General features: G+C 42.2%; 1 protein-coding gene across 4 annotated transcripts in view; it reads left to right on the top strand.

The window, feature by feature from the left end:
- Positions 1 to 13522, top strand: part of VPS13D (vacuolar protein sorting 13 homolog D) — a 251706-nt gene that overhangs the window by 128600 nt on the left and 109584 nt on the right. For 3 of the 4 annotated variants that reach the window (XM_077763779.1, XM_077763778.1, XM_077763781.1), the window contains 4 exons: positions 2337 to 2460; positions 3430 to 3665; positions 7174 to 7282; positions 13219 to 13382. In XM_077763779.1, coding sequence (XP_077619905.1) covers positions 2337 to 2460; positions 3430 to 3665; positions 7174 to 7282; positions 13219 to 13382 — 633 coding nt within the window. Of the gene's footprint in view, positions 1 to 2336; positions 2461 to 3429; positions 3666 to 7173; positions 7283 to 8291; positions 8413 to 13218; positions 13383 to 13522 lie in introns of those variants that run through there. The other variant, XM_077763780.1, reaches the window with a different exon arrangement.

Raw genomic sequence — 13522 nt, 5'->3', positions numbered from 1 at the left:
CTTCCATTTCCTGTTCAAAAGAACAGGAGTTAACTCTTTCTTAGATGTTTGGTAGAATTCCCCTGGAAAGCCATCCAGCCCTGGACTCTTGTTTGTTGGGAAATTTTTGATTACTAATTCAATTTCTTTACTGGTGATGGGTATGCACGAATTCTCTATTTATTCCTGTTTCAGTTTTGGTGGTTTATATGTTTCTAGGAATTTGTCCATTTCTTCTAGATTGCTCAATTTATTGGCATATAATTGCTTAGATTATTCTCTTCGTATTGTTTGTATTTTTGCAGTGTTGGTTGTCATCTCTCCTCTTTCATTCTTGATTTTATTTATTTGGGTCCTTTCCTTATTCTTTTTGATCAAACTGGCTTAGGGTTTATCAATTTTGTTAATTCTTTCAAGGAACCAGCTCTTGGTTTCATTGATCTGTTCTGCTGTTTTTAAAATTTCAATAGCATTGATTTCCACTTTAATCTTTTTTATTTCCCATCTTCTGCTGTTTTTGGGTTTTATTTGATGTTCTTTTTCCAGCTCTTTAAGGTGTAAGGTTAGGTTGTGTATCTGAGACCTTTCTTCCTTCTTTAGGAAGGCCTGGATTGCTGTATACTTCCCTCTTATGATTGCCTTTGCTTCATCCCAGAGGTTTTAGGCTGTCGTGTTACCATTTTTATTGGCTTTCATGTACTTTTTAATTTCCTCTTTAGCTTCTTGGTTAACCCATTCATTCTTCACAGGGATGTTCTTTAGTCTCCAAGTTTTCATTGTCTTTCCAAATTTTTTCTTGTGGTTGATTTCGAGTTTTACAGCGTTATGGTCTGAAAATATGCATGGTATGATCTCGATCTTTTTTAACTTATTTGTGTCCCAGTATGTGATCTATCCTGGAGAATGTTCCATATGCACTCGAGAAGAATGTGTATTCTGCTGCTTTAGGACGAAATGTTCTGAATATATCTGTTAATCCATCCGGTCCAATGTGTCATTCAAGGCCATTGCTTCCTTGTTGATTTTCTGTTTAGAAGATCTGTCCATTGCTCTAAGTGGGGTGTTGAAGTCCCCTGCTATTATGGTATTATTACCAATGAGTTTCTTGGTTTGTGATTGATTTATATATTTGGGTGCTCTCACATTGGGGGCATAAATATTTACAATTGTTTGCTCTTCTTGATGGATAGACCCCTTAATTATGATATAATGCCCTTCTTTATCTCTTGTTGTAGTCTTTATTTTAAAATCTAGATTGTCTGATATAAGTATGGCTACTCTGATTTTCTTTTGGCTTCCATTAGTATGATAGATGGGTCTCCATTCCCTTACTTTCCATCTGAAGGTGTCTTTAGGTCTACAATGGGTCTCTTGTAAACAGCATATAGATGGATCTTGTTTTCTTATCCATTCTGTTACCCTGTGTGTTTTCTGGATTTTTCTGATAGTTTCCTATACATAGATTTAGGTGAAACATTTTTGGTAAGACTACTACCTATGTTGCGGTGTTTGTTTCTTGTTGCGTCAACAGGAAGCTTGTGGGCATCCGTTGCTCTCTTTACTGATGTTGCTAAATTCAATCATCATATGATTAGGATGGCGTCCACCAGGTGTCTCTATTGTAAAGTTACCTTTACTTCTTTGTAAACAATAGTAAACCATTGGGGGAATAATTTGAGACTGTGTGTATCTCCCCAAAAACCTTTCACTCAATGGTCTGATGGTTTTTACCTGAATCAGTGATTACATTGGTGGTTGCAAAATGGTGATTCTTCTAATTCTGTCATTTCTTCTATGTTTATTAACTGATATTCTTTTGTAAGAAAGTGCTTCTTTGTTCTCTCAAGTGATCTCTCTATATTTAAATACACATATGCATGTACACATACATATATATAAAAAATCATATTTATTTGCTGGTGACTACTGATGAATTCTTCCTCACCTTCCCTCATCCTGTAGTGAAAACCTTGGTTATCAGTAACATCAGCATATTAGTTTGAACTATGTGAAATTGCTCTTTTTTTATGTCAAAGCAATCTAATATTGACAATTTTATGTAGTTCAACCAATATTTACTCATTTGCCATGCTGGCACTATTACCCAAAACAAACCCACCAAGTAAAATATGTAGATCTTACTGTAGAGTGACAAAGTGCTATTCAGAGGTTGCTCAAATGAATTCTTTTTTATTCTCTGATTACACTGTCAGTTTCTACTTTTTTAAGGTGATATAAGAGCATACCTTGGTGTTAGTTGAAGTCCAGGCACTATCAGGATTGTGAGAAGTATATGAAAGTGAACTATAACTTGTTTCTTCCATGGTGTGCACCCTTTTTCTTTGCTTTTTCTGCAGAGATACTCTGGGAAAATGCTTCTTCCTGCGCGTGGAAATCACTCTCCGAGGAGCTACCTATAGGATCTCGTTTAGTGACACAGACCAGTTACCCCCTCCTTTCCGAATTGACAACTTTTCTAAGGTATCGAGTGGGGTCGTGAGCCAGTTTGGCTGTTTGACATGTGGGAAGGTGGATTTTATACTGCCTTTAAGATAATGATGAAATACATTTTAAACATGGACTTAAAAGAAACTTTGTGGGGATCTCTGCAGCTGGACAACCCTAGACGCCCTTACTTGTAGAGTTGGTTTCTGCTGGTTATTTTGATTGCTGGGCGGTCTTGTCCAGAAGTGACTTCTCAGTGACCCCCCCTCCCACCCTCAGACATTTTGAGCGTATTGTTTGGTGGACATGTGCCCTCTGTAGACATTCCTTATGGACAGAGAGGAATCGAATCAGACGGTCCAGTGATAATGGGAATGGGCAGTTCTACTATTGCTTAGTCACAGTGAGCATTTTTATAAATCTTCCAAGTAAAGTCAAGATGGAAATCAGAAGATACCATTTTAAATAATGCTTTTGAATAATAACATAATATGTGACTTCCCATAGTCGAATTCCAGAATTTTTATTCCTTTCTGTATTCAGAGTATATCATGGGGGGTGAGGGTAGAAGAGATGGCCTGTGTCCTTTCATTGTTGGGCTCATTGCAGTTTGGAAGATGACTAGAAGGGCATTTGAAGGGGCACCGGGGTGGCTCAGTAGGTCAAGCATCGACTCTTAATTTTGGCTCAGGTAATGATCTCACGGTTCATGGGTTCAAGCCCCGCTTTGGGCTCTGTGCTGACAGTGCAGAGTCTGCTTGGGATTCATGCTCTCCTTCTCTTTCTCCGGCCCTGCCCCTCCACCTTTCTCTCAAAATAAATAATTTTTTTTTAAAGAGAAAGGCATTTGAAGAGAGAAGAGGATTGTCCTCATGATTGTGGTTATGCCCAATGTAGGATTTATTTGGGGAGGGTCTGGAACTTAAACCTAGAAAGCACTGACTGCCTTTCCAGTAACACCACTCTGAAAGAAAGTCCTCTTTATCCTCTCTGCCCTCACCGTAGGTTCCAGTTGTCTTTACTCAGCATGGGGTAGCCGAACCCCGGCTCCGAACCGAAGTGAAGCCCATGTCTTCGTTGGATTATGCCTGGGATGAACCCACGCTGCCTCCTTTCATTACGCTGACTGTTAAAGGGGCAGGCTCCTCGGAGCTCAGCTGCAACATGAATGATTTCCAGGACAACCGACAGCTTTATTATGAAAACTTCATTTACATCGCTGCTACGTACACATTCTCCGGGTAATTCTGGGTTCAATTACTGTTCTCGTAAAGCAGAAGGCTCTAATTATTACCTGGTTTGAAATTTTAAGCAATTCTCAAGAGGTTCAAAGGACGAAGAGAGATTCCTTCCATTCTTTACCAAATCCTAGGCTCAGGGTCTATCTTGAGAGGTCTTAAGCTAAACCCTTGTCTTCTGGCTAGATTAAATTTATCCAAAGAGGCAAGACTGTTTCTTTTTTCAAGACCTCCCCAGTAATCCATTCCAGTATTTAACATTCCTCCCATTAGATACTATTCTCATAGTATTTTTGGTTCTTCTTTTTTAAGGTGTTATTTTTAATGTATTTTTACATTTTCTTGCTGCTGCCTTTAAGTTTTATGCCTTTTCCTCATTTGAAACTGAATAATCTTTCTCTTATATAATTACTCAAGTCATTTTGATTCCCCTCTCCCATTGAGAATACTGGTTAAGCAAACACTCAAAAGTGTATCTTAGTAATCACCTGTAGCCGACCAAAGTAGCTCAAGTTGACAGTAATTCCAGTTGCCTTAGAATTATAATCTTCACTGTCATCTGGTTAGTTGTATGTAGAAAGCTCAGGTAAATGGCAAATTTATTCTAATTCCGCTGTTAAATTGGTACATAGAGATTCAAAACACTGGGCTTTCAAAAAGTAGTCCTTCCCCCAACGTGTAAATACAATCATTTCTGTGCTGGTGATGGGGCCAGTTTTAAGATTTACCTGTGGAAAAAACAGGGAAAATAGCTAAACCTTTAGCGTTTACAAATATAAATCACCCGACGGATAGGACGTTTAAAGGCAGATTCCTTTCCAAAATGTTCTGAATAATTTTGCTCATGAATAATATTTTTTATCTGCCTGAGGCTCACAGAATAATCTCTGGGTCTGGTGGTACCTCTCATCTACCCAGAGTCCAGATTTCACTAGTGATGAATTGATGGGCATCTTTGCTTAGAACAGCCGTTCTTTTCCTTGTTTATGGCAGTTCTCTTTGGAAGTAGCGGTGCTGGGATGTTTATCTTGTTATAATTAAGTCAGTCTGTTTTGTTTTAAAGATTATGGCACTTGACAGCATGAAGTGCTTAAGGTTGTAGTGCCTGAGAAGCCAGTTCTTAATCCGGTTGCTAATCGTGTTTTTCTCTCTATGTTCTTAAATTCAATTCCAGTAGTTATTACGCTCTTTAACTGAAGAATCCTTATGGGTGATTATGAGTTTAATGGCTTGGACAGATATGGAGCAGATAAAAAGGGAGGTTCTCAGAATCTCAGTGTGCGGAGAGATTGAACCATGTTTTGGAGTATAGAAGACATTATTGATTTGCATTTTTGGAGAGAACAAACGCTGGGGAAAAGACGAGTATTGTTTTTGTTGGTTTTTATTTTAAATTGAGGTGAAACTCACATAACATAAAATTAACCATTCAAGAACCAACCGTCTAGTGACATTTAGTGCATTCGTGATGTTGTGCAGCCCCCGCCTCCATCTAGTTCCAGAACATTTTCATCCCTTCAGGAAGAAACACCAAACCCATTAAGCAATTACTCCCTGTTCCCTCCCTCCCTCCACCCCCCAACCTCTGGCAACCTCTAATCTGCTTTCTTTCCCTAAGGATCAACCTATTCCAGATACTTCATGTAAGTTGATTCATAAATATGTGATCCGTTGTGTCTGGCTTCTTTCACTTAGCATAAAGTTTTCAAGGTTGATCCACATTGCAGCACAGATTTCCTTCTTGCTGGGCCAAGTGATATTCCGTTGTATGGGCATACCACACTCTGATGTCCCTTCAGCTGTTGACATCTGTGTTGTCTCCAACTGTTATTGGCGTCTGTGCTGCTGTCAACGTGCCTATGCATGTATTTGTTTAAGTACCTGTTTCTGAGTCCTTTGTATATCTAAGAGTGGAATTGCTGGGTTCTGTGGTATTTCCATGTTGTAACTTTTTGAGGAACTGCTATACTGTTTTCCATGGCAGCGGAATCATTTTACAATCCCACCAGCAACGTACAAGGGCCCTGGTTTCTCCACGCTGCCAGAAGCACTTGTTATTTTATATATTTTTTTATTGTAGCCATCCTACTGGGTGTGTGACGACTTCTCATTGTGGTTTTGATTCGTATTTCCTTAATAATTAACCATGTTGAGGATCTTTTCCTCTGCTAATGGGCCATTTGTGTATCTTTGGAGAAATGTCTATTCAAATCCTTTACTCATTTTTTCTGAGAGAGAGAGAGAGCAAGCGAGAGTGAGCGAGAGCGAGCAGGGGAGGGTCAGAGAGAGAGGGAGATACAGAATCTGAAACAGGCCCCAGGCTCTGAGCTGGCTGTCAGCACAGAGCCTGACGTGGGGCTCGAACCCACGAACCGTGAGACCATGACCTGAGCCAAAGTTGGACACTTAACCAACTGAGCCACCCAGGAGCCCCCCTTTACTTATTTTTAAATTTGGGGTTCTTTTTCTGCCTTTTTATTGTTGAATTTTAAGAGTTCCTTTTATATAACATGGATACGAAGTCTATATCAGATATAGGATTTGCACATATCTTCTCTCCTGTTCTTTGGATCGTCTTTTTACTTTCTTGATGGTGTCCTTTGAAGGGCAGAAGTTTTTTAATTTTGTTGAAATCTAATTTATATATTTTTGTCACTTGTGCTTTTTTTGGTCATGGAAACTAGTTTTTAACTCCTAATTCATTGGTCCCTTTTTTGATGATGATTGGTGGAAACAGGAGAATAATCTAAATAAAATCTTATAAAAATACCCCAAAGTGGGGGCGCCTGGGTGACTCAGTCAGTTAAGTGGCCAACTTTGGTTTAAGTTGTGATCTCATAGCTCATGAGTTCGAGCCCTGCATCATGCTCTGTGCTGATAGCTTGGAGCCTACAGCTTGTTTTGAATCCTGTGTCTCCCTCTCTCTCTCTGCTTCTCTCCTGCTCATGTATTGTCTCTGTCTCTCTCTCAAAAATAAACATTAAAAAACATTTTTTAAAAAATACCTCAAAGTGGAATTAGGCTGCAACATTCCATAAAGCGTAGGATTCTTAAGCCACAGAGAAACACTACACGATCAGTTGGAAGAAGATGAATATGAACCCTTTATGTTCTTTTCATCCTAGAGGGGCTTCTGATTCATTGCCAAGCCTTAGGGATGCAGTATTGCTGATCTTCTGTCTGGCAAAAAGTAGAGCTAATTCTTGGAATGTCTGGTTTAATTTGGGGGGAGGGGGCGCTAAAGCTATATAGTTATTCTTTGATGTCTGAATTGTAAGGCACTAGAAGCATCAGGAGAGGGGAAATGTTAGTATGTCTTCTGGCAAATGAATCTTTGAACTGTACAGGAAAACAACACAACCTTGGTCTTTCTGCAGCTCAGGTTCAACTTTCTTCTGTGATTAAAAAAATGTCTCCCCTTCATAGATGAGGTTTTAAGCATTTGCTTCTGAGCATATGTGTGCGAGTACACGTATATACACGTGTGTATGTATGACTGTTTTAATTCCAGTTTACAGGAGGGGACAGGAAGGCCTGTGGCCTCCAGTAAGGCCACCACCTGTGCAGAGCTGGTCTTGGATGTCTCACCAAAGACACAAAGAGTCATTTTAAAGAAGAAGGTAAGAGCACTTAGCGTTTGGAGTTTAGAAGGGGAGACTACTAGCCGTGGACCGACTCCGGCTGGCGCGGCCATGCTTGCTCGGGGTGGGACGCTGGCGCTCTTCCTCCCGTCCTGCGGTCCTCGCTCCAAGAACTCCAAGCCCTTCTCCTCTTCGGTGCCCTTTTTTGGAGAATGTATTTTTTAAATTTATTTTTGTCCCGAGTTGTGATTTGCTGTTCTCATTACTCTGTTTTTCCATTGAAACGTCTCCCTTAGTCTACTTTTCCCTAAACTGAACGGAAAAATGATCCAACTGACAACTTTTCCCTTTTTTATGCTGACAGACATTCTTTTCAAGGGTCAGTTTAGGGAAATGTTTCTGCTAATGGACCTACGTATAGAGAGGAAGGCAGGCAAATCTGGCCGGAAGCAGCCCAGACGGCAGGCGGGCTGGCGATAAGTAGTTCAAACCTCAATACAAAAGGCGTCTGAGAACTCAGAGGTGTAGAAGTGACTTTAAGAGGAGAGAGATTACCAACGACGATTTGAAACATGTTTACCTGAAGGCTGGGTTCCAGAAGATTTTACTTAATGCAAATCACACAATCCAAAAATAACCCTGGTAGAGATCATCTCCTTACCAGTCAGTTGCCATGATGCTAACCAAGGACCCGTTTTGTCGCCAGAAGTGGTGGCATGTGTGTCAGGGGTATTGCTTCATTTGGATGTGAGCTTATACAGCTCTTAGCAATTTCGTAACTGGGGAAAGGGGCAGACTCAAATCATTTCAAATTTGGTACATCAAATGAAACTTTAATACATGTGTTTTTAATTCACCTTTATAGTTTTAACAGCTTTACTGAGATACAATTCACATAACGGGCCCCCCACTTAAAGTGTACAGTTCAGTGGTTTACACCACAGATACGTGCAAGCATCATCACACTCAGCTTCGGAACATCTCATCACCTCTCTAGGAGAGACCCTGTATCTCTAGCTCTGACGCCATTTTTTTCCTTATTCTCTAGCCCCAAGCAGTCACTAATCTACTTTCCGTCTCTGCGTCCTTCCCTGTCTGGACTCCATTATGATTGGTGTTTCATGAGCGGCCTCTTACACTTAGCCTGGTGGTTCCAAGGCTCACCCATCCATCACCCTATCAGTACTTCTGTATGTATTCTTCTGTTCCACCAGTTCAAAGTCACGTAATCCAGATTTGCTTACTGTGTTCCCCCACACTTATAGGAGGCCGCGCGTACATGTGAGATGCATTTTGGAAATAAGATTTGGGAATGATGACAACTAAAGAGATCATGAGGCATAGTAATTGAAAGTAAACAGTTCTGGAGGCTTTTATGGGGAGTTTTAAAGAAGAAAATTTGGAAAAGTAATAATCTAAAAATAAAAAGCAGCGAGGCCGACAGAATTCAATGAATTGAAAAAAGTGGCAGAGCCCTTGGAAACGTTGTCAGATGGCTTTCAAAGAATGTTCAAGTCGAGGAGGATGTTAGCATGAATGGAAATGAACTCAGTAGTAAGGTGGTTTGCCAGCTGGGATTGGATTACCAGGTGTGATCATCAAAACAGGAATAAGGGGCCCCTGGGCAGCTCAGTCGGTTAAGTGTCCGACTTTGGCTCAGGTCATGATCTCTCCGTTTAGGAGTTCAAGCCCCGCATCGGGCTCTGTGCTGACAGCTCAGAGCCTGGAGCCCGCTTCGGAGTCTGTGCCTGCCTCTCTCTCTGCCCCTCCCCTGCTCGCACTCTGTCTCTTTCTCTCTCTGAAAAATAAACAAACATGAAAAAAATTTTTTACAGGAATAACAAATAGCTGTGTAATCTCCAAGGGCTAGGGGACTGTTAAGGAGACAAAAAACAAATTTTTTTATGAAGTAGTAAAAACATTTTGAGGAAGATGTTACAGTTTATGTAACATTTTTACTGTTGTTAATTTCCTTTGATGGGGAGAGTGGATATAAATAAGTTACGCTGACATCCCAAACTAGGCACACTTCTAAGGATTAGCATTCGGAACTGGACTTCTGCTCTGCAATGAGAAACGAAGATTAGAAAGTCTGATATCTTAGGGTTTTGGTTGGGTTTTTGTTTGTTTGTCTGGGAGGGGGGTTGTTGTTTTCTTCTTTCTACTTTTTATTTTGAAAGAGTCTCAAACTTAAGAGAAAAGTTGGCAGAAATTCTGTAGAAGTGCTGCTGTGATTTTGACTTGTCCTGTTACTGCTGGTGTTAGCTTTAGCGCGAGAGGAAGGTGGTGGCTGCCAGCCTCCTGTACTGTGAGGTGAAGTTTCTCTTTGGCCCTCGTATTTAGTAAATACCTGATGGACAGGTACCTTGAGACTGTGTAGGTATCCTGATCATCGTCACATTTTCTATGTCTTATGTGTATATATTAGCCTGGACTTTTATAACAAAATACTGTAGACTGGATGACTTAAATAATGGGAATTTATTTCTCACAGTTCTGAAGGCTGAGAGGTGCAGAATCGGGTGCTGGCCCTTTGGTTCCCTGCTGAGGGCTACATCCTGGCCTGTAGACTCGTACCTTCTCACGGAGTCCTGACATGGCACCCCGCTAGGGGTGGGGGTGAGAAAGCAAACTCATTGGTGTCCATTCTTGTAGTGGCACTAATATTGCATCAGGAGAGCCCCTCATGTGCCCTTGTCTGAACCTAATCACCACCCAAAGGTTCCATGTCCAAATACCATCAAAGCTTCGAACCAGGTCTCCAGCAGAAGAATTTGGGGTGGGGTGGCAGTGTCATCCATAGCACTGTGTATATCGTTGGTGTGGATTCCTCCTTTACTCAGCGGGTTACCTGTGACTGTCAGGAAACATTTAACGCTCAATTCCCATATTTGGCCAGTGGGAGCTCTTTAACCTTCTGTGCCCTTTTGACGTATGCCCCTCAGTCCTTGAACTTCCTTACTTTCTAACATAGCAAATTATACTCATCCGTACTTTCCCTGTTGCTTTTCTGGGTGTGCCACTTCTGATCCCTTTTTATCAGGAATTGAAGTTAGAAAGCTAAGCTGTGGACACTGGGCACACTTGTCACTGTGGTGTCATTTCCAGACACTCCCAGGACACAGAGCTAGGGCTCTCAGGTGTGCGTAGACTACGTATACCTACATATGCGCACATGCACGCCGTACACATACAGACATGGTACACATGCATGTGCACACACATATTTTATATATGTATATATTTTGCATATTTCTGTATATTAAAAACCAGCAGTTCACACTGATATTTTCAATTCCAGTCCCACGTCACAGATTCATATTGCGCCCCATCCCTGTATAAACACAGCCTGCTTCCCGGCTCAGGGGCCCATCTCCACATCCTGGACAGCACCCATTTCACCCCCACCCTGCACAGGAATGCTCTTCTCCCCTCCCTTCGTCTCTGACCGTCCACACGAAGCCTCCCTCCCCCGCCTCGTGTGCAGATCATCACCCACGTTGGGCTTTGGCACCACACTCTGGGCCGTCCACCCCCCACCCCAACACCCATAGTCCCCGTGGACTTCTGTCTTCCTCAGTGCCATCCAAAGGTTTTAGGGCTCACTTGTGAGGGAAAGGGGGAGGGAACTGGATGGAGAAGGTACAGCTCAGATTTTTACATGGAAATGCTGGTAGTTTCCAAGTATGAAGAGTCTGTATATAAAGGCAGATGGTAGAGGAGTCCATGGATAAAAACTTGATTTCATCCAGCGTCTGTGCTTGGGTTCCTGATCTGGAACACCTGCAAGGGCCACCGAGATGCTTTTCCATGTGGTTTTGGCGCTGTAGATGTGCTGTCTCCCCGTGAACAGAGATGCGAGCGTGGGGGGGCCTGCAGAGGGGGACACACAGCTATGTTCCACATCTATAGACGTGGGGTGTGGGGGTGCAGACAGAAGGCGCCCTCTCTTTCCGGGTGCGGGTTGTGGTTTTGCCACTGAAAGATACATGATATCTGGTATTTCACATTCCTCCCCGAGCTTCATTTTCTTCCCGATCTAACAGGTTTGGGAGAAGGATCAACTACGATGAGGTACATAAAGTGCCGTGTAAAGAACTGTGGTCAAAGTGACACGGCAAACATTTATTGAGGTCAGACGCTGTGCCAGGCATGTGCTGAGTGCCTTCTGTTTGCTACACTTATCACAAGAACCCTAAAGATAGCTCATTTCCCCCTTAGACGAATCAGGAAACAGAGGCTCTGAGGGATTGAGTAACCTGCCCAAGGTCACTCAGCTGGTAAATGGTGCAGCATGGCTTCAAATCCTGGTGTTTGACTCCAGCATTCATATCACTTAGTTAGTTTTTACTCTGTAGAATGTGATACGGAGGTGCCTAGGATGCTCAGTCATTTAAGCGTCCGACTCTGACTCAGGTCATGATCTCACCGTTCGTGCGTTCAAGCCCCACATCAGGCTGTCAGCATAGCGCCCACTTCAGATCCTCTGTCTCCTTCTCTCACTGCCTCTTCCCTGCTTGTGCTCTCTCTCTGTCTCTGCCTCTGCCTCTGTCTCTGCCTCTCAAAAATAAATAAACATTTTAAAAAAATGTAACGCGGAAGCTGTCTTTTCCAACACAGGCAGCATGGCACCCAGTGCCTAGTTTGTGGTGCCCACAAGTGTTTGTCGCTCTGAAGGAGCTCCCAGCTGGTGAGAGTGGATGTCACCCTGTTAGGTCCAGCTAGAGTATGTGTTCACCCAGCAAGTCTTCTAATGGTCAGGCGTTACTGAACCAGAACCATCCAGGTGGTGTTAGAAAGGCCATGTGAGTGAATGGTGAGGCATGTTGGCCTTGAAATCAGGCTGTGGAGGTGAAATCTTCACTCCAGCACCTCCAGGTTATGTGACCACAGGCAAGTTTCTTCATCTCACTGAGCCATTCCTCACCTGTGAGGAAGGATAATAATAGGATATACGTCCTTAGATTGTTTTGAGGATTAAATGAGGATTGAATGACGAAATCCCATGGATCACCAGTTGGCACATAGTAAATTCTCAATAAGTATTATTACTAATATTATTACTTCATGAATATAATATTACTTCATAATTTTATAGACCTCTGTGGGTTGACCTGGAAGTCAAGTGCTTTTCATAAAATATTCCTAAGAAGAAACTATATTTAGAATTAACAGCAATCACCTTAGTATAACCTTTGGATTCAATCAACTTTATAATTGAATACAAATAATCTGTAAATCAGAATCCATCAATATAGTGTGCTTCCATTATAAACACAGGAAGGGAGAAGACATCTGGTAAATTCTGGTTGTCTGCCAGTTATGAGGATTACCAATGATCACATACAAAGAATATCATATATACTTTATAGAGTTGGATCCCTCTCTAAGGTCAGGGCACCCGAGGGTCACCATCTGGGCCAGCAATTATCCTAGCGGTGCAGCTAACGGGGATTAGACTGAACCTCAACTCGCTAGTTTGCTCAGAAAATACCAACTATATGAAAAGAATACATTTTTTAAAATTTTGTATTGTTTTTTGAGAGAGAGACAGCATGAGAGGGGGGAGTGGCAGAGAGAGAGGGAGACACAGTGTCCGAAGCAGGCTCCAGGCTCTGAACTTTCAGCACAGAGCCTGATGCAGGGCTCGAACCCATGAACCGTGAGGTCATGACCTGAGCCAAAGTCAGACACTTAACTGACTGAGCCACCCAAGCGCCCTAAGAATACATTTTTAAAATTTACCTTATTTGTAATTTGGGGTTGTTTGGTTGACAAGTTCAGTATATTTCATCCTAGGTGCAACTCAGATTGACAACAATGAAAGCTAGAATTAAACATGTGTATAACGTGGAAAATGTCTCTCAGTATGGTTTTGATTTGAGAACTTAGCCCTTTGCATGTAGCTCTTGACGCCCTTATCTGAAGCCTGGCTGCCTGTAATGGCTTTCTGTGTCCTGTGTCTCTGCCCCCAGGAGCCTGGGAAGCGCTCTCAGCTGTGGAGGATGACCGGCACAGGCATGCTGGCCCACGAGGGGTCTTCTGTGCCCCACAACCCCAGTAAGCCCTCTGCGGCCCGCTCTCCCGAGGGTTCTGCCATCTTAGACATCGCTGGCCTTGCCGCAGTAACTGACAACAGGTACTTTTCTAAACTCTCGATGCGAGTTCATTCCATCCAAACTCAGTGTTAGTGGAAAAACATACCAAAAAAGGAGACTATACATGAAGTAAGAATGTGCATCTTTATATTTGTATTTGTCTTCAGTGAAACACCTGCCG

The sequence above is a fragment of the Crocuta crocuta genome, unplaced genomic scaffold (assembly GCF_008692635.1).
Source record: "Crocuta crocuta isolate KB4526 unplaced genomic scaffold, BGI_CrCroc_1.0 scaffold13, whole genome shotgun sequence".
Classification (NCBI taxonomy): Eukaryota; Metazoa; Chordata; class Mammalia; order Carnivora; family Hyaenidae; genus Crocuta; species Crocuta crocuta.
Note: the sequence above shows the minus strand (reverse complement) of the source record. Positions and strands in the feature narration are given on the sequence as shown.